Raw genomic sequence first — 23,616 nt, 5'->3', positions numbered from 1 at the left:
TATCCCGCTGGGTATTCAAGGTATGTGCAGACTACCCGTGCTCATTTCAATCCTCGGATTAACAATACTCTCATACATATTTTCAAACAAAAGACACATCACATTGAACAAGTATCGCCCACATAGGTGTCCCACCTTCAAGGTTTGGCTCACTTCTAGATGGCAAAATATGTGGGCAAAGAGAGAAACCCCTGCTAAGTCCCCTGATTGCTGGCAAAGGGATAGACATGTTAACTACAAGTAAGACCGTCATATCCATGACCATATCTAGTGATGCATCGAATTCGCAAGATAGACAGCGTGTGCAACTCGTTCCAGACTCTAATGTTAGGGTATATATTCATGAAGGTCCACGAGAATAAAGTATTCATCATTAGTTGTAGTGGGATAAGGATAGCCGCTCTAAAAGCATCGTCAATTACATAAACTTTTCAGATAAGTCTATCTCTATAACTAGGTAACAACATCCACCTGAATAGCCAATGGCCACCTTCTTTCTTATCTCCAAAGACACTGGCTGCCTGAGCCACAATAAGGTGCCCGAGTTCCATTTTACTTTATAATTTCAGGAGATAGTACATACAATTTTCTGCATACACAACAAAGGTGTTCTTGGTGGAAACATGGGCTCCACTCGGAATTTTCTTGATAAAGATCTGTATTTCAGAAAAATGCAATTTCTCTTAGGCATTTCTCTTGCCACCAAAATTGTATTAAGTAAAGACTCTTGAAGGCGATTAATTCACTGCACATGTTGATATTAGCCTCATGATCTTGTAAAAAATGTCTATGAAGTTATGACAGGCGTATTTTCTGGTGTCATGCTGGAGTTTTTTCCTAGCTTTACAGGCAGAAGGGCATGTTAATCTCAACAAGAATAACCTCGTACTACCTTTGTTTGAAAGGAAGCGCTTCGAAATGGATACCTTTGGTATCTTGTGGATTTGAACAGACCATCGATTTGCTCTTAGGTAGAGCTATGGAACCTCCGACTTTGTCGTCGAGAATCCAGTGTGCTGATCAACACAAAATGGCCCTAAACTAGACTCGGTATAGCCTGTATGGAAGGTTTGAGGCACTAACGCAAAGCATGGAAAGACCACGCTTTTGTGTCTAAAGACCACGCACACCCATGGTCATTCCGCCGCGACCGACAATTCCTCCGCGCAACTCCCGCGGCGCCCTGACTTTCTGCCACATCGCCATTCCAAGCATCACCTCCCAGCCATTTGGAAGCTCTCTCAGCTCCCACGGGCATCTGATGAGGACACAACGTGCAAATTGCAAATAAGCTTTCATTTCGTGTTGAAGCCACATTGCTTACTTCTATCTTCATTTGACTATATACCTTCAAAGTCTATCAAATTAAATAGCCCATACGCCACTCGCTCATTATACCTGGCCTAGCAGCGGGTTTTACCACCCTCTTCAAATACGTTGGTCCTTTTGGACCACGACAGCTTGAAAGGATTTTTGATGCAAGCATATCTTCTGTGCTACATTCAAAGTCTATCAAAGGAAAGCTGACTTGGTTCTAAACTACGGTGCCCACAATATGGTATCCAGCGACACGCCTGCTACTGCTACTGCTCCTACGACCACATCCATGGATCTGCAGGGTGATAGTAGCCCACGAGCTGTCACGATCCATGTGCTGAGTCCCTCTTTGCCTCCACCAAGTCGTGTGACCCTACGAGATGTGCCACTTGAGACTACAGTCGCGCAATTGCGCACACGGATCAGCCTGTCTCTTCCTCACCAACCAGAACCTGCAACTCAGAGGTTGATCTACCTTGGAAGAGTGCTTGTGAATGACAGTTCAACGCTTTCTGAAACCTTTGGACCGGTCGAGGTATGTATTGAGTGATCTTCACGTCACACGCGGAACGTGGCAGCCCCTTGGCTTCTTTCTGGATAGGGTCTGACTCGAGAAACTTCTAGCAATCTGAGCACTCAATCCATCTGGTATTGCCACCTTCTGCATCACCAGCTTCTCAGCATGCCTCTGGGTCTGCAGCCCTTCCTAGCAGCAATGCAGTCGGGTCACTTCTTGCATCTCACATGGCGGCTATCAACCATGCTATGCACCAGGCCGCTGGTAATGGTCACCCGCAGGTGCAGCATGTTGCTACTCATGCACAGCCCTTTTCAGCAGCCCAAGTAAGGCTAGGCCCCTCAAGTGCCCTGAACGGCGTTGCTTCTGGACATGCAAGTGATGAGTTCAGCATCTTGGAGAGAGAACTTGAAAAGGCAGAGAACGAGGTAGATCATAACTTGATACCCTCGCATGAGAACCTGTATCACCTACGAAGGAGAATTGAGCAACAACAGCATCAGCTAGGGCTACCACAGATGCATCCTGATAGTGTCAGCGCCTCTCACGATTTCGGGGCGCTATTACAGCGTGTTGAAGCTCTTTACCGGCGAATTGACGGCTTGCCCTCGAATCAGAGTGGGCGCCTAGGACAACCACTTCATAATTTGCACTCTAATCAGCAAGTCTATCTTACCACCGCCGCAGATGGTCGTCAGTGCTTGATTATCCCGCCTTCTGCTTCTTCTTCATCATCATCATCTTTCTCCAGCCCAGCCCCTTTGCTCCGGCCCAACCTCCCCTTGAACGTCATATCCTCAACATTTGCGAACTCTATACGTCCGCCATCAGAGACTCTTCACCATGATCATGCCGATGCCCATGACCGATTCGCAGGGAATCCCGCACCCAATCGAGCTGATAACGGACATGCCCGCGGCCCAAACCCAGCTATCATTTTACAAAACGCTCTCAACCAGCGTGCCGCCAATCTGCAGCCTCACCGCAGGCCTCAGAACATTCTCGCAGCGAGCTTCGTGACCCGGATCTGGCTTTTTGTCCGACTTTACTTCTTCATCTACATGACCACCAACTCTGGCTCCTGGGCCCGTATTTTTATGGTCACCGGAGCCGTCCTGGTAGCTTTGTTTTCGGAGAGTACCATTCCAGAACGTTTACATAATGCTCTTGTTGTCCCTGTTCAGCAGCATCTCGAGAGACTCACGCATATGGGTGGACCGGCAGATCTAGCCAGACCTGCTGCGGGTGCGGGTGCAGGTCCGGCAGCGGGAGGGAATGCTCGCAATGATGGACCTGGAGAGCTGTGGGCTAGTATCCGTCGCATTGAGCGTGCTGTTGTCCTGCTTCTCGCAAGTTTAATCCCGGGTATTGGCGAGAGACAGGTTGAAGCGCGGAATGCAGCTGAGGCGGAGGCTGAGCGACAGCGGCAGGAGGAGCAACAGCAGCAGCAGCAGCGGTTACTTGAACAAGAGAGAGAGCAGCAAGACCAGCAGCAGGGGCAGCAACCGCAAGAGGAGAATGCAGCGCAAGCCGAAACTCAAGATGCGCCTCAATCCATAGGCGCGGCTCACGAGGTGGCCAGCGCTGATACAACCAACACGGCTGGCCCTTCGGAGCATCTGCAGTCCGAGGAGCCCACCACCGCCGCCTGAGATCAGCTCACGACACCCCTATATAGCCACCTATTTCAAGAGTCTTTGACAAAACCAACATCTTCCCAATTGGGAAAACGATCATATTCCAAATTAGAGCGCAATTCTGCTCATTTTTAGAACCAGTAGGACGGAAGCCAAGCCGATTGAAGCGGAGTCAGTCCGGGCCTCTTTCTAGATACCCTTTTCGATAGATTTTGCGTCTCTATTTGGTTCGAAAACAGGGCAATTCCTTTCTGCTTCTGTATGAATTTATGATTGGCACTCGTTCGCGGTGTCCATGAGGCCTAGGTCTATGTTCATAACGGGTATCCCTGATAATATGACCGGCTGGTTAGGTACTGGGATCGAGTCTCTGCCGGCGGGAATCTTGGACAATGTGAGTGATGAGCTAGGTATTCTCGTAATTCGAAGAAAGTTCGACAAGTAATACTTGATTGCAAGAGATACTTTGGCTCTGGCAGATGAGTTTAGTGTATGGAACATCGAGTCTATCTAACGGAAGAAATATCCTGCGTTACATTTTCCATGCCACCAAGAAACTAGTAGGAACTGCGGAAACACTGTTTCTGAATATTCGGTCAATGGGTTCGACAGACCTAGAGCTTAGCCCTCCCCTGTCCTGAAGTCACAGACGACGACGCCAGAGCAGGAGGCTCAGAAGGTGGTGCCATTGGACCAGTGTCGAAAGATTCATCGCCGTTGAAATGCCTGCACAAACAATTTTCCATTAGCAGGCCATAGCAACCATAGGTCGTGGGAAAGCATGTGATTGCGCAAGAAACAAGCTCGAACATTAACGCAAGACCAACGAAGAAAGATAGACAGGGATTTAGAAAAGAGAAAAAGAGGTGTAAGCAGGGGGGAAAACCCACCATCCACGCTCAGCGCCATCACTTAAGAAGGTGCAGTCCCCATTCTTCACACAGGACCAACCACCTCCAACTCCACGACCATCCTTCCACGCAGGGACTCCTTTGCAGCGAACAAACTTGGTTCCGTCGGCGAGAAGAGATCGAGGGTAACTCTCGTCTTTCTCTCGAATCTGCTGCCTTTTGAAGGTGCTCATTCCAGCGGTAAACACATGGAAGTCTTCCTCCGACGAATCTTCAGGCATTCGTCCAGTGAGCACGCGGCCCATGGCAATGAGAGGAGCGGCGTGGGCGCAGATCAGAATCGATTTGCTAGTCCGCTGATCCCGGGGAAGAGTAGATTCGAGAGTGGTGATCTCCGCATCCACTTCGGCAATGATTCCTTCAAGAGCCGCAGCCACGCGGTCATGAAGTTGGGCGATGGTTTCGCCGCGCGTGGATGGGTGTAGGAGAGAGGTGTATTTGGTCTCAGGTGAAGGAGGGACAATGGTTGGGAAGAGCTTCTGCATAGTACTTGGAGTGGGATGTGAGGGATGGTCGAAGAAGGTCGTGGGCCCGAACCATTCGCTTGATTGGATTCTCCCCGTCAGCATGAACGAACACAAGCACTGGGGACATGATTTATTATCTTCAACCAAGAGCTCGCTTTGGCTTACCCCAGACCACTCTCGATCCTCACGTCCAAGTCAGCCGCCGGGTCGAGCTGTCCATGACCCCCAAGAGGCTTATCTTCACCATCGGACTCTTGCTGCTGCTGCTGCTGCTTCTTCTTGAGGGCTTCAACCGAGGGCTGAATGGTTTGAAGACATCGGTAGAAGGGACTCGAATAAACACGGAAGGGTTTGGGGTGAAACTCGGGGCTCGCGATGTGGACTGCCAGCTCATGCGATTGACGCACTCCATGCGACGTTAACGCTGGATCTGCCGGGTTGCCCGTCGGGGTTGGGAATTGAGATCGATAAGTACCGGTGCGAAAATCGATGGTCCAGCTAAGACGATGCTGTAGCAGGTCAGCGAGAGTCCAGAGAGCGCAAGCTGGACGAATAGATTGTGAGGCCCCGCCCAGTCATCAACTCGTACAGCGCCGTCGCTGTTTGAGGGAGTTCATACTCCATGGCGTGTCAGATATATCGTATCGAGCGGCATGGTGAGCGTACCTGAGAAATGTAGAATGAATGTCGTGGTTGCTTGCGGGGAAGGCTTGCGGGCAAACCGGGGAAAGGATCTCGGGCGGTAGACGTGAGCCTCGGCTCGGCAAAGAAGACCGTGGACTTCCAGATCAAGTTCGCATACAACAGCTTGTCCAGAAGGACAGCACAGAAATTTTACAAGACGGAGCATTTAATTGCAGACCAGAGTCGCCTAGCATTTGGATGAGGACCTTGTACTCTGTAAACTATGACATCGGGGTATAATCCGCTACTCGTTAGGTTACATTCCCAGGGGCAGGCCCAAGTGACATGCGAAACCAGTCAAAATAATAACTTTTCTTGGAAGGGTGCTTTTGAAAGCGACTCCATCTAGTAGAAGAAGCCGAGGAGCTTGCCAGCAACGTGCTTGCGGCGAGCCTCCTCGTGGTCCATGATACCAGCGGAGGTGGTCAGGACGACGTAACCGAACTGACGAGAGGGAAGGAGCTGGGTGGCCCAGGTCTCGAGGTCACGGAGCTGAACGGGGTAGCGGGGGTTGATGACACCGCACTTGTTGAGACTGAGAGGAAGAAGGTGAGTGACAGGTCTTAAGTTGATGATGTAGCACAGGAAAGAGGAAGCACGTACCGGCCGTTGAGCTGGATGACGATCTTGCCGGAACGGTGGTCATCGACCTCCTCGAACTCGCCAATGTAGCCTGAAGAGAGAGAAGGGAATCAGTATGTTGCGAAAATTTAAAAGTCGCCAAATACTGAAGCATAAGCGCTTGGAAACATGTAAGATCTTCGCTAGGAGGTCAATCTATCGGGCACTTAAAAGGCAGACGTCGTAGGTAATTGAGACCGGCCGCCTAGTTATCAGCCCGAAGATGGAGAGGGAGAGAGGTTTACAAGTAACCTTCCCAGCGAGAGATTGTTTCCAAAGCACAAAGCCCCGTAATTGTCTGAATCGAATTTTATCCGAGCAGGGGTATGAGGGGTGGGGGAAACTCACCGTGCTTCTGCATGACAGTGAGGAACTTGACGATGACCTTGGAGGAAGGACGGATGAGGACTTGGCGCTTGCCAGCCTTCTCGGCGTTGTTCATGGCGTTGAGCGCATCGTTGAGGACGGAAGTCTTGACCATTTTGGCGGTTGTGGAGAGTCGAGATTCTCAAATCGAGGGGTGAGGAAGATATGAGGTATCTGTTCGACCGAAGGCGCAACAGAATCCCCACAATCTCGACGACGGAGCCTCGACAAGTGAATGCGAAGCTCGGTCGATCGAGACGGGGTATTCAATTGCAGCCGAAAAGTCAGCCGCTGCTAGTCTTCGAGCGCAAAGAGTGCCCCTTGCGAAAGGAGTTCTTCAGCCCGTGCCGAATGGGGAGATGCGTATCATCTTGCACCCTCGAAGTCCGTGAACGTCAGAGGGAACGCTCGTGATCGTAACGTCGAGGCGAAAATGATTGCATTCCCAGACTAGCTGCGAGGCTGGTGAGAACGGAGTGCGTACATACCTCGAGGAATGGTCCTTCGGTGTAGCGGGATGTCGAAAACGAAAATGGCGGATCGGTCGTTCGTGGAAGTTTGCCTTTCGCTGACTGTGCGGCTGCGGCTTAGGGTTCAGAGCCCACCATGCCCTTATCGATTTTCATCACGTGACTTTACGGGGTGCCGACTATGCTGCCTCAGGCATTCTGAAATATTTCACGGGCGCCGACGAATACAGCGCTTATCTTCGAGGGACGTACCAATAACATCAGTTACAGATCTGGTCCGCGCTGGCTAAGTTGTTTGCTACCCACTTGTCAATGGAATGGGCAGACTCTGCAGGGGCCAAGCGTCTCCAAACTTATCTCGAGCGACGGACAAGTGCAACGCTACCTAGAAGTAGGCGCAGGCCCGATCTATATCTCAAAGCTACGATCGACCACTCAATAGGAACAAAAGCTTTTCGTAACGACTCTTTGTCAAAAAGGGTCAAAATGCAGGAGGTGAAAGTACATGATTGGGAATACATGGTCAAGTGACATGAGGAGAGGGATACATGACTTATAGGGCTACATGAAGGGTAATGTTATGGGAATGTGAGGGTCTTGGTCTAATTAAAAAACAAGATAGGGGATTGATTGGAAGTTGGTGAATAACGTGACTTGTACCATCACGGACACGATCAGGTTGGAAGCAGGCGATATGGGGAAAGGGGGGATGGGGGGAAGGGGGAAGGGGAGGCATGCGGGAAGGGGTCATTGCGAGGTTTCATATGACAATCGAGGATTAACTGCGGACGATGAATAGTGGGAGGAAGATGGGAAGGCAATGGGGAATGAAGAGGTGAAGCGGGTGGGAGGGGGGGAGGGGGGGAAGACTTGAGACTCGAAAGCAAATTGATCTTCAGAGCGTTGCATAGAAATCACTTGTCGGAAGTAACTTCGCAACAACGGACAGGGATACTTACCGTGTGGCCAGACGTGTCCAATCCCGAAGAGGGAGCCTGGCCAGACCAGTGCCATTAGGTCGACAGAAAAGCCGGAGAAAAGCCCATGGCCCCCGTTGACTTAAGGGCATATCTCCAGGCGTCGGAGATACTGACAGAGGGGGCCGTGGGAGGGAAGCGTCCATCGTCGAGGAGATGAGATCGGCACTTCACGTCATTTAGGACATTCCGGTACTCAGGTTGATCTGTCGCTTGACCTGTTCCCGGGTCCAGCGGGCAGTTTCGATGGTGCGCTCACTGTACTGGCGAGTTGTACGAGTCTCACGGACCAGAGTGGTCACCCAGTCGTGGCGGAAGAAGGCCGCCAGCTCGCCGTTAGGGAAAGCATCGGCCAAGTCGCCAATTACTCCCATGGCAGAGCGCATGAGGCCTTCGGACCGGTTGCCTTCTTGGGAGATGATGTGAAGCAGCTGGAAGATGGACTCAACGAAAGGTTGAATCAGAGTGACTAGGCGTTCGTTAGCACAATTCAATCGACATCACTGTTCACAATTGACGTACTCTGAGGGCTGCCCTTGTAGGAAAGGAGAATGCCACCCCAAGCATCCATGATACCCTCACGCAGGGAGACAATGTAGTCAACCATATCGTAGGGGAGATCCGAGCTAGTAGTGACGGATGAAGCCTGCTGGAGCACCTGACCGACAACGGGAAGATAGTTATCGAAATGGGGAGTTCCAATAGCCTGAGCAATGTCGCCAAAAGTCTCGAGAATGGCGGGCTTGAGTTGGTTGGTAGATGTCTGAACACAAAAGAATTAGCGCATGGTCAATGAATCTCATATCGAAACGAGGCGCACATACCCGCAGGATGTTAAGGAGGAGGTTCATGAAGGTGTCACAGTAAGGCTGAACCTTCTCGTTCAAAGCGCGAGCAATGTCGCTGACCAACCCAATGGCCATGGAGCAAAGACCAGCTTCCTCCTGGTGCTCAAGAGCATTGTAGAGGAAGGGGCTGAAAGACTCCATGTACTTGGCAAAGTCTTCCTCCAAAGCGCTGGCGACGGCGCCGACGGTGGCAAAGATCACATCAGGAACGCTGGACTTGCCACCGACAGTGGTCAGGACGCTGAGCAAGACCTGCATGATGCGATCAGCTTGAGGCTTAATCTCGACCTCGAATCGTTGAACAATAGCCTAGTAGCGTAGTTAGCGAAGGAGCAGCGAAGATAGGCCCGAACAGACGGGAAGCTTACCAGAATAACGCTGACCAATGAGGTCTGCATATCTTCGAGAAGGATGCGGTCCTCAGTGCTCACAACCTGCTGCTGCATTGGGATAGTCTGCTCAAGGCGACCAAGAATGTGATCTGAGAGGCTGGCAACAGTGGGAAGGCTGTCGTTGGCGGAGTTCATAACAAAAGAGTTAAGAACTTCATATCCAGCTGTGCGGAGCTGGCTGTCTGCGTCTTGTCTGTGGAGTTTGTCAGTTAAATGAAAAAGACTCTAAAGATCCATCGACCAGGGCAGGAAGCAGCAACATACCTCTCAGTGACCTGCATCAACGACTTGACGCTCTCATCAAAGTGCTTGGACAATGGGTTGGTTTGAGAGCCAGGGTCACCAGCGAACCGGTCGGCAACGTTCATCAGAGCCCAGCAGCAAGAGCTGGCAATCTTGGGGCTGCTGGCGAGGCCGTTGAAAAGGCAAGAGATGAGGGGTTGCAAGTGAACATCAGGGTCCAAGACCTCAGGGCAGCAGTCGCACACGCGACCAAGAGCGTAGGCGGTAGAGTCGCGAACCTGGACAGAGGCGTCCTCCATCATGCCCAGTAGGACAGGGAGGGCCTGCTTGATCAGAGGCTCCAGCACACGAGGCTCAGGGCCCTCCATGATACCGCCAAAGGCAGCAACGGCAGCGTCACGGCGGCGCCAATCCTCATTGCGGATGTTCTCCTCGACAAAGGTCACGACAGGCTGGATCACGTCAGCCTGCACACACTGGGCGTACAGCTGGAGAGCTTGGTAGGCGGCACGAGACACGTTGTACTCGTTGTCATCAGCATCCTCGTCCTGGCGGCACATGGCTTGCAAGAGAACGGGAATGACCTCGCGAGCAGCAACACGAGCGAACCCGTAGAAAGGACGAGCCTCAGCGCCCTCTTGTTGAGCCTATTGGTTCAGTACGTATTAGCGTTCTCGTTTCTCAAGGACGAAAAAAACCCCCCTAAGAGGACAAGAGGGCAGCAAAACTCACCTCGGCATTGTCGTCCTCGATCGCAATCTCTTCTTCACAGACGGTACACCAGAACTCGATGGCCAACTTGGCGACATCCTCCTCTTCGCTCTTCATTCCCATGATGCTCAGACCGAAGAGAGCCTTCTCCATGTAGAAGCGCATCTTATCGTAGTAGGCACCCATGATTCGGTTCAGACAGCCAAAGGCACCGGCCTGCACGCGAACCTCCTCGGCCTGGGTGGCCTCACACACAACCTGCATAATGTAGTTGCGCTCGCCTTCGTTCTCCATATTGGATCGCACGCTGCAAGAGGAAAAAGAAAAGGTTAGACTGGTATTCACCCGAATCTTTGATGTATCAGGAGACACAAGCACTCACAAGTCCACAGCATCGCTCAGAGCAGCAATGGCAGCATATCGAACATCCATGTTGGGCTCCTCGCGGCGGGCACCCTGCACGACAGCGGTCAAGATGGCGTTTGAGTGAGCCGTGAGGCTGGCGCGAAGATCGGCATCCTGAGACTCGCAAATGAATCCAATCGTGGCGAGAGACGACTGCTTCAGGTTATCATTTCCACTGGCCACATTCTGGACCAGGACGTTCATCAGGTCGGACCATTCATTTCGGGGCAATTCGATCGCGGCGATCGAAACAATTAGCGCGGCGGCAGCATTCCCAGCTCGGGTATCAGATGCCAAGGTCTTGAGCGCGAGCTCCTTGACCTGGGACTTGGTCTCGGGGGTAATTTGTTGGATCCATCGGGCTTGTACTTCACGGAGCTTGGTCTGGTCTCGGAAAGTGAAAGCGTTCTTCAAAGCAATACCGGCAGCAACACGGATGTGGGCGGGGCTTTCTTCACTAGCTAGCTCTTGGCCTAGAGTGACGAGATAGGTAGCCTAAAGGATCGGACAAAGAGGGTTAGATGAGAGATTTCCAGGGCAGGAAAAAAAAAGCGATCCTCGCGGCTCTGACGAACAGACAGGGCCAACCGGGATGATTTTGGCTGCAAAGGCAGGACAGCACTTACAAAGTCAACCTCCGCCGCGTGGGCGAGCTGCTGCTCAGCGTTGGTACGTTCCGCCGCATCTACAGGAGGAAAGACGGTCAGCGAGGGGTTATCACAGCCACCATGTCTGTCACAGGCGCGACGAGTGCGAAGAAAAGATCGAGCGTAGCTCTTCTCTCGCGCACGATCTATGGCAGGCAGATAGGCAAGAACTGGCGAGATCGAAGCAACATACCGGGCGACAGGGTGCTTTGCAGAACCTGGCGAGCGTCCATGTTGTCTGCTCTAAGGCACGCAAAAAAGGTCGACGGATGTGGGGGTGCAGGAAGGAAAGAGAAGGAAAAGAGGAAGAAGGAGAGAAAGAAAAATTGACCAAAAAAAAAGAGGGATGGTGAAGATGAAGAAAAGAATCGAATCCCTCTTGATGCCGTGCGAAATGGGTCAGGGTGATAGGCACACAGATCACGGTCGATGGGCGAGGTGGGCGTAGTTGCAGGAGGAACCCTGGAGAAGTCGATAGGTGGGAAGGGACGGGGTGTTTTTGTGGATATGACGAGGCATGCACCAGGTCCTTCCGCGCAGAGTCACAGAGAGAGAAGGGTGCCTTGAATACACGCCCTAGCAACAACCAAAGAGTGATTTTTGATGCAGGATAGTTTTCCTACAAATCTGGTTTGTTCTTTCCACAAACAAATTCTGAATTGAAAGAAGGGCAGAGTTCGATTCTCGAGCTAATTAAAGAAGTGAGGTTCAACCAGGCAAGGCATGCTGATTGGATGGTCATCTGCTGCCTGAGGCTGCATGTATATGTTGATTGCCTAAGGCCACTCGCAATCCTTGCACGGGCATTCTTGACGTCCAAACTAATGTACCAGGCACCCATGCGTGATGGTTAGAATCTAATACTTTGAAACGAGGTACATACTGTACCTATCCCTTAAGAAAAACCAAAAAAAGTCACTTTACACAGCATGTCATCATGAACAAAGCTACTCTACTCTTGTCCCTTACATCTCGTTGTTGGGCCTTCAGACATTCATGTAGCCTCCCTCTCTTTTCACATGGAGGGGCGACCGTTGTTTTTTCATCTTTTTTCCCCTCCGGTGCCCCTCCACTTTGCTTGTTTTGGTTTTTCTGCTTCGAGAAGACAGCCGCTCAATTTTCCGTGTGGCCCCGGCGACAGGCTTCTCCATTTCTTCGAGCCCTGGCCACACACACACATTGTTCGCATTTCTTTCAGTCCATTTTTTTTCTTCTTTTCTTCTTTGGCAGAAGAGTGGAGACAGATGACTTCTGCAAGTAGATGTGTCAATATGGGTCCTGTATGAGTTGCCACATAAAATTAAAAAAGGCTCACTAGGTCTTGAACCACTCGGAGACGAGGCCTGCAAGGGGCCAGGAGAAAATATCAGAGAGCGTCGCTTGGACATGGAGAATAGAATAACCTCTTTCCATGAAAGTTTAAAGTTGAGGCTAAGCCTGGATCTCTCGGTGCCCAAAGCAAATAAAGTATGGATTGATGGTCAGTTTCGCAGAGGGCCAGAAATGAATGAGAACGAAGGAGCTTGTACGTTTCACGCGATCGAAAAGGTAAGTCGTTCATACCATAGCACAATAAACCAGCTAAAGTACGACACTGCATCATTACTGAAGACTTTGGTCCTCCTCCAATGGATCCAAGGTTTCTTCATTTTCTTCATATTCTTCCTCGTCCATCGCTGCATCCAGATCCAATACATCGTAGTGCATCCCATCGCCATACAAGACACAGACTGCCCTTCGACCTGGTCGCCCATTCACATCAATGCGCAGGGGCGATGACTTCGGCCCTGATGGAGCAAAGGTGTGGATGACTGTTTTTGTCTCTGTCAAGAGAGAAGCAATGTTGAGCTCGGTAGGTGTCACGATCGGTTTGGTTGCGGTGGGTTGCGGGTCATTATCAACGTAGTTCAGGGGCACGAACAGAAACTCGTCTGTTTGGGAGGCTGTCATGGTGGAAATTGGCTGGAAGGGAAGATTGAGAAGATATGAAGTCGTGTCCGAGGCATAAAGAATCATGAGTGTGTCATCCTCGACAAATTGCACCTGCCGGACGCTTCCTGTGTCGAAAGACATGGCAGCTACGGATGACTTCCGTGTGGAGCTGACTCCATTGACGGAATCAAGAACCAGGCGATATAAGTATACTAGAGCAGGCGTCAGTACAAATTAGGAAAAGTGACTCGGTTCAATACATCACCCACCCAGTGACTCATTACTGGTCGATCTCGCGGCGATATAGATGGAACAAGGCTGGCCCTGTTCATGTTTCTGCCCAGCATGTTAGTCATCAAGCGCTGATCAAGATGACAGGACATTTTGACGCAGATACAGCGAGACCTACCTCATAACACATCTTCATATCAAAGACACCTGGGTCAGAGTCCTGGTGCAATACAAGGGGATGATGATGCAAGATTCCTCGCCTTTGTGTCAGAGCTATCTCGGCGAAAATCTTTTCAAACTGAACTCCCAGTCGCCTTGTCAAGTCGTTCAACTTTGGCGCATCTACCGAAGTGCCATCCCCGCCATTGGCCTGTGCCTCCTTCTGCTGGCTCAGCAGAACTTTAAAGTCGTCATAGAAAGAACGGTCATGCCCGTCTGGAAGCCATTTGTCGGTTTGAGGCGTAGGCACGTGTGGGACCCCGAGCATGGGCAGTTGGCGAATAAAGCTCCGTAGAGCACTTTGTCGCAAAGCTCCTGTGATGTATTTGACGGTTGGAGGAACATCTGCCAGGTCCCTCTTTTCAAGGAGTTCATCCCAGGTTTGCGAGAGAGGTTCACTGCCTAAGATTAAGATCTCGTGGCGAAGCCAGCGTGAAAAAGCCGTGAACTGGTTGAGCTCTTCGTTGGCATGGCTCATGACGTGGTGTGCCAGAAGATATAGGCAGTCGACTGTCTCGACAATGGCGGTAAGTTTTGACGAATCTAGCCCGAGGACGTCGTTGAGCTTGGAGAACTTGGAGAGCCCGACAAGTCGACTCAAGAGGACTTGGCTTCTTTCCAAGGCAGGCAAAAGACACTCGTGTGTTAACCGTCGTATATTCTCATAACCGCCCGAGACTGCTTTGTCCCATCGTTTGTGGCCCTAGAACACAAGTTAATTACCATGCAGAAGAACTCTACAGCACTTGGCAACATACCCGTTCACCAACAACTTCCACCAAAAACTCTTTCAGCGGCTCAAAGCAGTGACCGGTGACAACCAAATGATAAACGGCAGTAGTGAAGTCACATTGACATCGCTCCTGCAAGTCGCGATTCACACTCTGCAGGAATCGAGCCGGGAGCTCTTGAGCCGTCTTCCACTCGAGTTCGATCTGCCTCTGCACCTGGCCGATATACCGTAACAAATTCTGGAGCTGAGTGGTCTTCGACGCAAGTAGTGAGAGATACCGTCCGGATTTTGTAATGAATCGAAGATCAAGCGTAACCAGCTTGAGTGGTTTTCCCGGCTGGCCCTCGACCCCGCCAGAAGACCCAAGTAAGGCATGCGTTGAGCTCAGCGGATGCGATGCATGACGAACGATCGAATAGGATTGAGTGGCGCTCTTGGATTCTCCAATGGGAAATGATCCAATCTCGAAACAGTCAAAGATGCGAAGATGAACAGTGCCGTTGTCGAGGCCGACAAACAAAACATCGACCGAGTCACTGCTGTCCTTGGCAGACGAGTGGAAGATGGCGTCAATGGACGCGCGCGAGCTGAATAAGTCATCCTCAGCACCAGTTGCAGGGAGAACGCTCAGCTTCGGGAGAGAGCTCTCGATATCCAACAGCGCCAACTCCCTCGGTAGGTCCGCCTTGAGAATGGCAGCCGCCTTGGATGGATTCAACCCCGAGGAGAGGAGATCGTCAACCGAGATGTGGCCTGCCGCATTTTGAAGGTGCTTCTGGGCAGCCTTGCTATCTGTAAAATTGATTCCCCAACCCAGGCAGGTCACTTTCGAGAGTGGTGGCTCATCATCCTTTTGCTCCTGAGAGTGATAATGATGGACCGTTTTGCCGCTATACGCACTGAGGATCCGAACTGATCCATCGCCGCAAGCGACCGCAAGCAGACGCCCTAATTCCCCTGTCAGTCATGCAAAGTAGCAACTGCAGAGAGGAGCCATTGCAATCCCCGTAAAGCGTTTCCATGCTATCTCGCATCTGCCAAAGGCGCCAACGGTACTTACCATTTCCCTTCCACACCACCGCCCTGACTTCCCCGTCCGCCTCATCTTCACCCAGATATGGGTCCCCCTTGAACGAGCCCCCAAACACTCGCTGACCATTGAGACGATACACTCGCAACTCGTCATCATCAGTCGCCAAAGCAATCAGGTCCATCGATGGACAATACGCAAGCGTGCTGGCTTTACATTTTGCCGGCAAGGTCTTTTCTCCGACCGGAGCAAGTTGCGGACCCAGGTCACCCATCTTTTTTCAATTCCGTTTCCTTTGTAAAAAGAAATTTGTGTTCTGTAATGAGCTGGGCTAGCCCATGATGTTTCTTCTTTTTTTCTTTCTCTGTGATTGGGCCCAGGGCTGAGAAAGGCTTAAGCTTAACAGAGATGCCCTGTGATCAACGTCCCCGTCCGAAGAAGCGGAAGATCTTGTTTGATGAAGTGTTGATAGTGAGCGGGTCACGGCGCGCGGGACGTTCTGCGCGTGGTTGGTTTGAGGCCAATCAGAGTGACAGAAGCACCCGCTTTCACGATAGCATAAGTGGTGACCTATCCAGTACCTCTATGTCCTACTTGGCTTCAATCAACTCGGGAGTTTGTGCAATGAGTACACCATGTTGAAATTGAAGAGCTATCCAAGGGCAAATACACAGGAGGGCCGAATAGTTATTGAAATACATTCATTTTATGTTTTTGAAAAAAAATTCACTTAGAGGAGGTACTAGGTTCATATCCATCAAAAAAATGCCGTAAACTCTAATTGATTGTATTTGAATTAACGATGGCACTATTCAGTCCATAAATCTTTCAGCAGGCGAGCCAGCGCCCGAGTCGAACGTCAATCCCATCATGGAAAAATAAGAATAAACAAGCAAAAAGGCTAAAAAAAAGGAAGCAAGGAACGCCGTGATGGGGAAGTAGTACCTCCCTCCTTTCGCTGGGAGATACCACGCCTTTAACATGGATTAAAACGGCTCACCATCCATTTCTGCCTGAATCATATTCTTCAAATAACTCAATTCATCCATAATCTCTTGCATCGTGCTGTTCCCATGCACAGACGCCTCACTCGCTGGCGAGAGAAGGGGCTGATAAACACCCTCAGAATCCGAGTGGGTTCGGTCAACGGAGGCTCCGTAGCGCGGGTCAGAGAGAAAGATCGGGGAGTTGACCGGGCTGTGAGAGTGGGAGAGGGATTCTATGGATTCGAGGGCATCAAAGAGAGCGGCGTGGCGCTTCGGATTGCTTTCGACCTGGTCGAGTGGTTGGTCGATCCCGAGGCCGGTGGCAAAGCCTGGCGAAGAAAGAGAGAGGGTGAGTCGGGGCAGCGAGAGTTCGAGTGTTTCGAGCTTCCAGGGTACGGACTCCATGGATGCAGAGTTGGGTGAAGATGGGTCAGTAGTGGCCATGAGATGTGGGGTGTTCGGGTCAGTGTTTGTTGAGGCATCACCCATGTCGCTGAGGTCGGGGGTGTGCCATTCATCTGTGGCTATGGAAGCGGTCCTCTCCAGATTCAGGAGAGGGATGGGATCCCCAAGCTCTGCCGAGTCCTCAAATTCAGGCTCGGTGTCGGTATCGGTGCTCCACTCAGAGAACCGACTTTGCTCCTGAATCAACTGGGAGTAGACTGCTTCATCGGCGACAGTGGTCAAGCTCGAGAAGTGGCTGCGCAGCACTTGAGAGCTCATTTCTCTGTCCGTTTCATCCATGGCTTGCACCGCCTCGTCCATCACCGAGGATGGGGTGTTAGGGAGCGAGGGCAATCTTTTCTCTTGCGCGCTGTTTCCCCGAGGAGTTGTCGCGCCACTGGAGCTCGCCATGGTCACAGGATCCAGTGAGCCTCTAGTCTCACCGCTTGGCTCATCACGGGGTCCTACAGCGACATCCCTCGAGCGATTACATCCGAGTCGCGTTTCAACTGTGAGGCCATTGAAAGATTGGGCTGCACTCGTCCCGTTCAGCTTCATTGCACGACGCGCCTGGATGGAAGGTGCAATCTCCGGCTGGTTCGACTCAAAAGCCGGTGGTGTAATCACCCCCTTCTTGGTATGAGTGTTCTGCCAGGACGGACACACTCTGTCCGCGGAGTCGAAGCGCGATAAAACTTCAACACTTTTGGACAGATTGGCTCCCTGGCATCCAATGGCAAGAAGGCGGTCTCGTGGGGGTGAGACTGAGCGAGCGTCCTTGGCATGATGGTGTCTTCGTGTGGCACTACCGGGTTGTGAAGAGCTGCGATAGTGCACATTGGGAGATGCCCTGAGACAGCTCCCGTCCACCTGCCGGGGTTGAGGCAGGGACGTCTGCAGTCGTGCCACGGCGGGCTGAGGGGGTTTGCGGGGGTTCACAAATTTGTCTTCCGGATTCATGGTCCGGTAGTTGAATTTTTCCGAGTGTTTATTGCTCGGGCGTCCATAACCACTATCGGGGAGAATGATGGGCACGTTGAGAATGTTCACCGGCTGTCCAGGCAAGAACGGACATTTTGTCGTCACAGGTTCCACTTGGTTGCAATACTCCCTGTCATTATCCAACAAGTACTGTTGCCATGTCAGTTCAACTCTCATACCAATGCGCCGTCAGCTGTGCATTGGCAGGGCGATGTCGGAGGTGGTGGAAACATACATAGTACCAATACGTTGCTCCCATCTTGAGACCTCCTGTGCGCCATTTGGTTCTGTCGCTGGTCGATCCTTCGCTAACGATGTCTGTGAAGGTGTGACAGCCACGCCATTGGCCAGGTCCCGTGCGCCTGTCTCGCTCCATCGGGTATGCCTTGGAAAAATTATCCCATGATCCAAATAGCTTCACCGATCGGATCTCTGGGTTCGTCGTTCTGAAATGGGTCAGTAATGAGGTTCCGGCCGACCAACGAGCAGAGTCTTACTTACAATAAGAATGTCATGAGAGTAGTCGAAGTCATGGTGATGTAAATGCAATGCAGAAGTCGCTGAGAAGATGCAGTTGAGTGGTCTCAAACCCCTCAAGAAAAAAAGAGATATGGGGGATGTGTACGGCAAGAAAACGACCGAAGCCTGCCCACCACGAGAGCGTGGGATGTGTATCAAAATTGCAAAGAGGGAAGAAAGAAGGAAGAAAACCGACACAGTGCCAAGAGAGAGACGATGGAACACCAATATGGTACAATAGAAACTCACGCAGAGGAGAAAGAGTGAAGAAACACAGCAAAACAAAAGAAAGTCAAGCTGAAAGAATGATGCAAAAGAATGACCAAAGATGAAGAGGAAGAAAATCAAGCAAGGATCAACCGATCATACGCAACAACGGAATATAAAGACGAAGCTCCAAGTGGCAGCGCTGCCTCGAGACCAGTCTAGGCAACTCGATGTCAATAAAAGGCAAATAAACACACACCCCCGTACTCAGAGCCCAGCAGGGAGGTAAACAACGAGAAAGCGACCACAAAGACCGTCAAGCGTTCTATAATTACTGTCACTGCAGGCCCAATCGTGGCGCTAACAGCCCTGTTAGCGTTGTCTGTTTCACAAGTCGCACCCGGACTGATCTTGAGCTTCGGTCCAATGACAGGTCTCGACGCCAATCCACGAAACGACGTTTCAGATGAACAAACTGCAGGCCTCAGGCACCACCGAGGACGATCTCCGGCTGCAGAAGCTCTACCTCAGTGCCTGCAGTGCGGGCACACTGAATCACTGGCTTTTGCGACCTCCTGTACTGTACCGAAGAATTTGCGTCGCACTATTTACGGACACGCAGTACGCGCCGGGGCCGTTTCCAGTCAGTCTGGGCGGAACACGCCAGTCAGGGTAACTGATCCCTGTCAGCGACGAACCCGGTGTCACTCTGTTGGTTTTTTGTCGCACGCGGGTGCTTCAGGAACCGCGGAGCTCGGTCCCAGGCACGCTGCAGGTCGACAAGCGTGGCCAATGAATGGGGGCCGGGGGCCGAGAAGGAAGCGCCCGGTGCTGGTGATGGGGGGTACCTGCGTCGAAGGCCTGGAGCGCTTTTCGAGGTCTTAAAAGATGCAAGCTCGAAGACTAGTGGACTCTCAATTGGGGATTGTGGTCGTGGCGGGCGCAGAGTACCAGGGCGTTGATGAATCGGACGTTCAGACGTAATAAATGTCAGACGTCCTCAGGCAGGAGTCGCACAAAGGGTGCAGCAGGGTAGAAGGTTTTTGACCCGGAAAACTGGCTCTGAATTGGCCGTGGGTAGAACCCGATCTTGCAAGGTTTCCCTTTGCTTTTATCTTGATTTTCCACTCGTGTTTGTCACTCGTGGCTGGCAGATGTGCAGAGATGATCGGCGCTGCGGGGGGGTTGTTTGTATGATGAACTTTTTCCCGCGTCCGCAACAGGGCCGCAGTAATAGGCTGGCAAGGCAAATCGCCGGTGGAGACGAATCGCCAGCCTTGTTGAACGTGGAAATTGCGGAGGTCGAATGGACAGGAATGACTGGCTTTCGTAGTCTCTTGCGCTCCGGTGAAAAAAAGGAAAGCAGGCAACCCAGTCACTGCGGGCTCTCCGTTCGATGGCTTGAATGGGGTTGCGGCTGAGAGGAAGCGAGGAAGTTCCGAAAAGATTTGCAGAGATCTTGCAGTGCAACCAACTTCCAAACAAGAAGAGAAACGACAAACAAAATTGAGACGAAACGGAAGAATGATAAATCAACTCGTTATCGAGTCACTCGATAAAAAGGAGGCTGTCTCTCTGGGTGGCGTGCCAGCTATTTTGGAGTGTTCGGTAGAACCATGGTTGAGACTCCCTGCTGTAAGGTACCGACCCCATTCTTTACAGCTGGTGGGAAGGAGTGTCCATTTGGTACTTGTATATGGAGAGCATTGATCCTTCCATCCAACGCTCGTGTTTCTTGGTCCTCCGGGTGAGTCGCATTCGATAGAAACACCATGCGAAATCTCGAGCTTCCGATCACATCAATCATCCAAGAACACCAATCTTGTCCCCCCCCATCCTCCTCTTATCCCACCACACTTACAGCGATTTTCCATTGCTGCTAAAGTTCTTCCAGCCCCAACGATGGAAGGAGTACCAAAAAAACATGAAAATATGTACATCCATGAGGCTGACGGGTGGATGTCCAGCCGTCAGCCAGCCTCAAGGAAAAGGAATCACCAGCCACAGAACAAACAGCCCCCGTTCGGTAGAAATCTCCCAAATCTGCAAGTCATGAGCCGTCTCTTCCATTCGTCCAAATCATACTACCAGTTCTACAGGTAAGCTCCCAATACATCCATCCAATCCCTCCAGTGGATTCCCATTTCCAGATCGTACCACACTCAGCTGGCATGCAGTCAGATTCACAAATTATCTTCCCACCCCCCCCCCCCCCCCCCCCCCCGGGGCCAAAAACCCATGTCGCGGCCAAGTCGATGCAACAAAAATAAAAAGGCCCAAAGAGAAAGGGAGGGGGGGAGGAAAAACAAGCCACGCTCGGAGATCGGCCATCGCCAGCTGATGATTGGTTCCGCCGGGGTTTACTGGGAAATTTAGCTCGGCAGTCAAGTCCCCACCAGGGCGGTTCGAACGTCGCAGAGTTTCTGCTCTGCAGTTTTTTTTTCTCAGACGGAGACGGTGGGATTCGACAAGGCTCTTGTCCGAGATGATTTGGGATATGACTGGTCCAATTGGGCCAAGAATCGGTGCCTGGGCTCTGCACTCTACACAATAAACCCCTGAATTCTCCGGTGGGGACCCTTTTGGACTCCGATGGTGCGTTCGAGGAAGAAGTGGAACTCGAGCTCAAACTCAAAGACCGGTACCCAGTCTGAGTATGTCTGGGGAGCTGAGGGCGAAGATAACTGTTTGATGGTCACGTTACTTCCTGAATCATCACCTTCGGAGACGGTACTAAGTAATCTCTACCACCGAGAATCTAGAAAACAATATGGAGGGTGGACGACCTGGGCGTATACAGAGTGGAGAGAGCCTTGGTAAATTCGTGGTGTGCTTATATTTCTGTCGGGGGTGTGCGTGTGTGAGCGAGGGGAGAATCGTATCCATCGGCATTTGGGCTTGTACCTATAGGGATCGTCGAGTGTTCGCTCACGAACGTGTCAACTGCGGGGACGGCACAATGACGACAAGTCAGATTGTGGTCACTCAAAGTTGAACTAATCACTCGCATGGCCAGACGCCATGTTCTTTCTAAAACTTGGCGGGCTGCCTCTTTTGACTTGCATCAAGTTCACCTTGATCACAGGCCCCGGAAAATCGAGAAAGTAAATACTAGTAAGTTTCCAAAGATTGGGTCCACATTGAAGGCTCTCGCAGGCAAAGAATAAATTATCATTGAATCAATCTCTGTCCCCATGCAGCCAACTAAACATAAACCCACTTCTCGAGGATACAGTAATTGGCATAATCAACAGTAAGATGTACACCAAAGAGACATAACAGAAAAGACCACAAACCTACCTAAATATCCCATCCTCCCACACCACCCCTTCCCTCCAGTCCAACCCACACAGGACCCTCCAAGTCAACACTGCTGGACGTGAGCGCACCGTACCTAAGCAGATCGATCACGTCGGTCATATTTCTTATTCACCGCACCCAACACACACTTCAAGATCCCCTCGGCATCAAGCACGTGGCCCGAGATCCCGCGCCACGGCACCGTGTCCACAATATCCCGCACCTTCTCCTCGCGACACAATCGGCCCAAGTCGTCATCCAACTCCTGAAGGAAACGTCTCGCACACTCGTTCTCACCAATCTGAAAGAATTGAATCCCCACTTGCCACGGCAGCACATCACAGCCTGCACGATCCAATGTCCGCGCCACCTGCACGATGACGCTCTCCGCATCGTCGGTGAATTGGCCATCCGTGATCGTGATGATATTCACCGGCTTGGCGTAGAGTGATGGATCCAGTACACCTCCATTGGCGGCACGAGCTGTCTGCATAGCCTGTACACGACGGAGATACGGTTGCAAGATGTGCAGGAGACGTCGACCGACCGGGGTCGCGCGTTCAGGTCGGACGCTGCGGAAGATCTTGCGGACGCCTTCCGCCGTGGTGACGTTGCAGTAGCCACCCGTTGTGGACGCGGGGGGCACGGGATGATGATTCAGGAAGTAAATATCGATCCCGTCCGCGTCGTATTTGGTGCAAATAGGAGCGATAGCCGAGATGGCTTCCTCGGCTTCGGTCCAGCGGCGCCCGCTCATGCTGGAACTATCATCGACGAGGAAGATGGTGTCGAAGTCTTTGAGAAATGCGAATCGATCATCTTGGTCAATCTGCGCGGAATTTTGGGGGATTGCTGGGAGGGGTTTCGCCCTGTGGTCTTGCTGGGAACGTTGGGAAGCTTCGTAGGTGGGCGGATCCCCCGCCGGTGGTTCCGACTCGAATCGAGAGGTGCGTGGCTGTATCCGGTAGCGGTTGAAAATGGAGGTTCGTGGGATATTGTATTGACTTGATGGGCTGGTGGGTGCGGCGGCTGCTGTACTGGCTACGGGGGATTTGGACCAGGAGCTGTCGGGCAAGGGACCTGCCCGTCGCTGAGTATTGGGTTGTCGAGTAGGAAATGAGGACCACTTGGAAGGTGGCACAGAATACTCAGATGGCGACATGCTGAATTTCAGAAATAGCGGCGAATGCGATTCCACGATAAAGTAAGAAGAAATATCTGCTTCTTGAACAGACACAAAGCTGGTTCAAGATGTTCGAGTAATCTTGGGAGTTAATAGCCTCGTGTTTTGGTATACACTGTATCTGTGATGGACTTTCAACAGGTGCCAACCCCCCGCCCTCTTATATACCTTGATTCACCAGACAATGTTTGCGCAGCCTTTCAGCCTCCAGACAATGCTGCCTAAGCAATCATCCCTTCCCCCTTTGTTTCTCAAGGCGAAATCGTGGCGCGGCCAGAGTTACACACATTATGTAGAAGACTATTCCCATGGATCCGTGAAAGAGACTGCGGTCACGAATCGAGAGAGAAAAAAACATCTGAGCGCCAGTGGATGACTTGAGCCTTCTCCAACCTCGAAGACTTGAAAGGCCGTGGGGCCTCTGCGAAGACCATAATAGGAGAATTAACTTACAATCAGGTCAAGGACGAGGCAGAATCCTGACTCGAAGAGTTTAGTTCGAAACTCATAACTGACATAGTAAGGTAAGGCTGGCGGGGACTGCAATCCATAATGCGACAAGGTTTTCTAGAAAACGGCTTTTGACAGTTCCTAGTCGCGCCTTGATGGGATGCACAGCGCTAAAACTGGGAGGTTCA

At 51.5% G+C, this 23,616-nt stretch overlaps 7 protein-coding genes across 7 annotated transcripts; 1 reads left to right on the top strand and 6 right to left on the bottom strand.

The window, feature by feature from the left end:
* Positions 1-1,555: 1,555 nt before the first annotated feature.
* POX_c03937 (uncharacterized protein) lies at positions 1,556-3,486 on the top strand (the record flags this gene model as incomplete). Its single annotated transcript, XM_050112823.1, has 2 exons — positions 1,556-1,852; positions 1,942-3,486. The coding sequence occupies 2 exons, from the start codon at positions 1,556-1,558 to the stop codon at positions 3,484-3,486; spliced, it is 1,842 nt and encodes a 613-aa protein (XP_049970379.1).
* Positions 3,487-4,085: 599 nt separating this feature from the next.
* Positions 4,086-5,473, bottom strand: POX_c03936 (uncharacterized protein; the record flags this gene model as incomplete). The annotated part of the gene is made up of 4 exons (XM_050112822.1): positions 4,086-4,197; positions 4,362-4,925; positions 5,015-5,347; positions 5,439-5,473. The coding sequence occupies 4 exons, from the start codon at positions 5,471-5,473 to the stop codon at positions 4,086-4,088; spliced, it is 1,044 nt and encodes a 347-aa protein (XP_049970378.1).
* Positions 5,474-5,878: 405 nt separating this feature from the next.
* Positions 5,879-6,635, bottom strand: POX_c03935 (40S ribosomal protein; the record flags this gene model as incomplete). Its single annotated transcript, XM_050112821.1, has 3 exons — positions 5,879-6,068; positions 6,137-6,206; positions 6,503-6,635. 3 exons carry the CDS (start codon positions 6,633-6,635, stop codon positions 5,879-5,881), a joined length of 393 nt encoding a protein of 130 aa, XP_049970377.1.
* Positions 6,636-8,146: 1,511 nt separating this feature from the next.
* Positions 8,147-11,446, bottom strand: POX_c03934 (Importin subunit beta-1; the record flags this gene model as incomplete). The annotated part of the gene is made up of 9 exons (XM_050112820.1): positions 8,147-8,436; positions 8,490-8,730; positions 8,792-9,124; positions 9,184-9,400; positions 9,472-10,097; positions 10,183-10,468; positions 10,544-11,061; positions 11,193-11,359; positions 11,407-11,446. The coding sequence occupies 9 exons, from the start codon at positions 11,444-11,446 to the stop codon at positions 8,147-8,149; spliced, it is 2,718 nt and encodes a 905-aa protein (XP_049970376.1).
* A 1,369-nt stretch (positions 11,447-12,815) lies between these two features.
* POX_c03933 (uncharacterized protein) lies at positions 12,816-15,632 on the bottom strand (the record flags this gene model as incomplete). The annotated part of the gene is made up of 5 exons (XM_050112819.1): positions 12,816-13,357; positions 13,415-13,481; positions 13,555-14,298; positions 14,354-15,276; positions 15,389-15,632. The coding sequence occupies 5 exons, from the start codon at positions 15,630-15,632 to the stop codon at positions 12,816-12,818; spliced, it is 2,520 nt and encodes an 839-aa protein (XP_049970375.1).
* Positions 15,633-16,344: 712 nt separating this feature from the next.
* Positions 16,345-18,302, bottom strand: POX_c03932 (uncharacterized protein; the record flags this gene model as incomplete). Its single annotated transcript, XM_050112818.1, has 3 exons — positions 16,345-17,919; positions 18,005-18,215; positions 18,271-18,302. 3 exons carry the CDS (start codon positions 18,300-18,302, stop codon positions 16,345-16,347), a joined length of 1,818 nt encoding a protein of 605 aa, XP_049970374.1.
* Positions 18,303-21,889: 3,587 nt separating this feature from the next.
* Positions 21,890-22,957, bottom strand: POX_c03931 (uncharacterized protein; the record flags this gene model as incomplete). Its single annotated transcript, XM_050112817.1, has 1 exon — positions 21,890-22,957. One exon carries the CDS (start codon positions 22,955-22,957, stop codon positions 21,890-21,892), a length of 1,068 nt encoding a protein of 355 aa, XP_049970373.1.
* Between the last annotated feature and the right edge of the window lie 659 nt (positions 22,958-23,616).

This window comes from Penicillium oxalicum, chromosome III (genome assembly GCF_001723175.1).
Source record: "Penicillium oxalicum strain HP7-1 chromosome III, whole genome shotgun sequence".
Classification (NCBI taxonomy): Eukaryota; Fungi; Ascomycota; class Eurotiomycetes; order Eurotiales; family Aspergillaceae; genus Penicillium; species Penicillium oxalicum.
The sequence above is the reverse complement of the archived record's forward strand: the minus strand, read 5'-3'. Positions and strand labels throughout refer to the sequence as shown.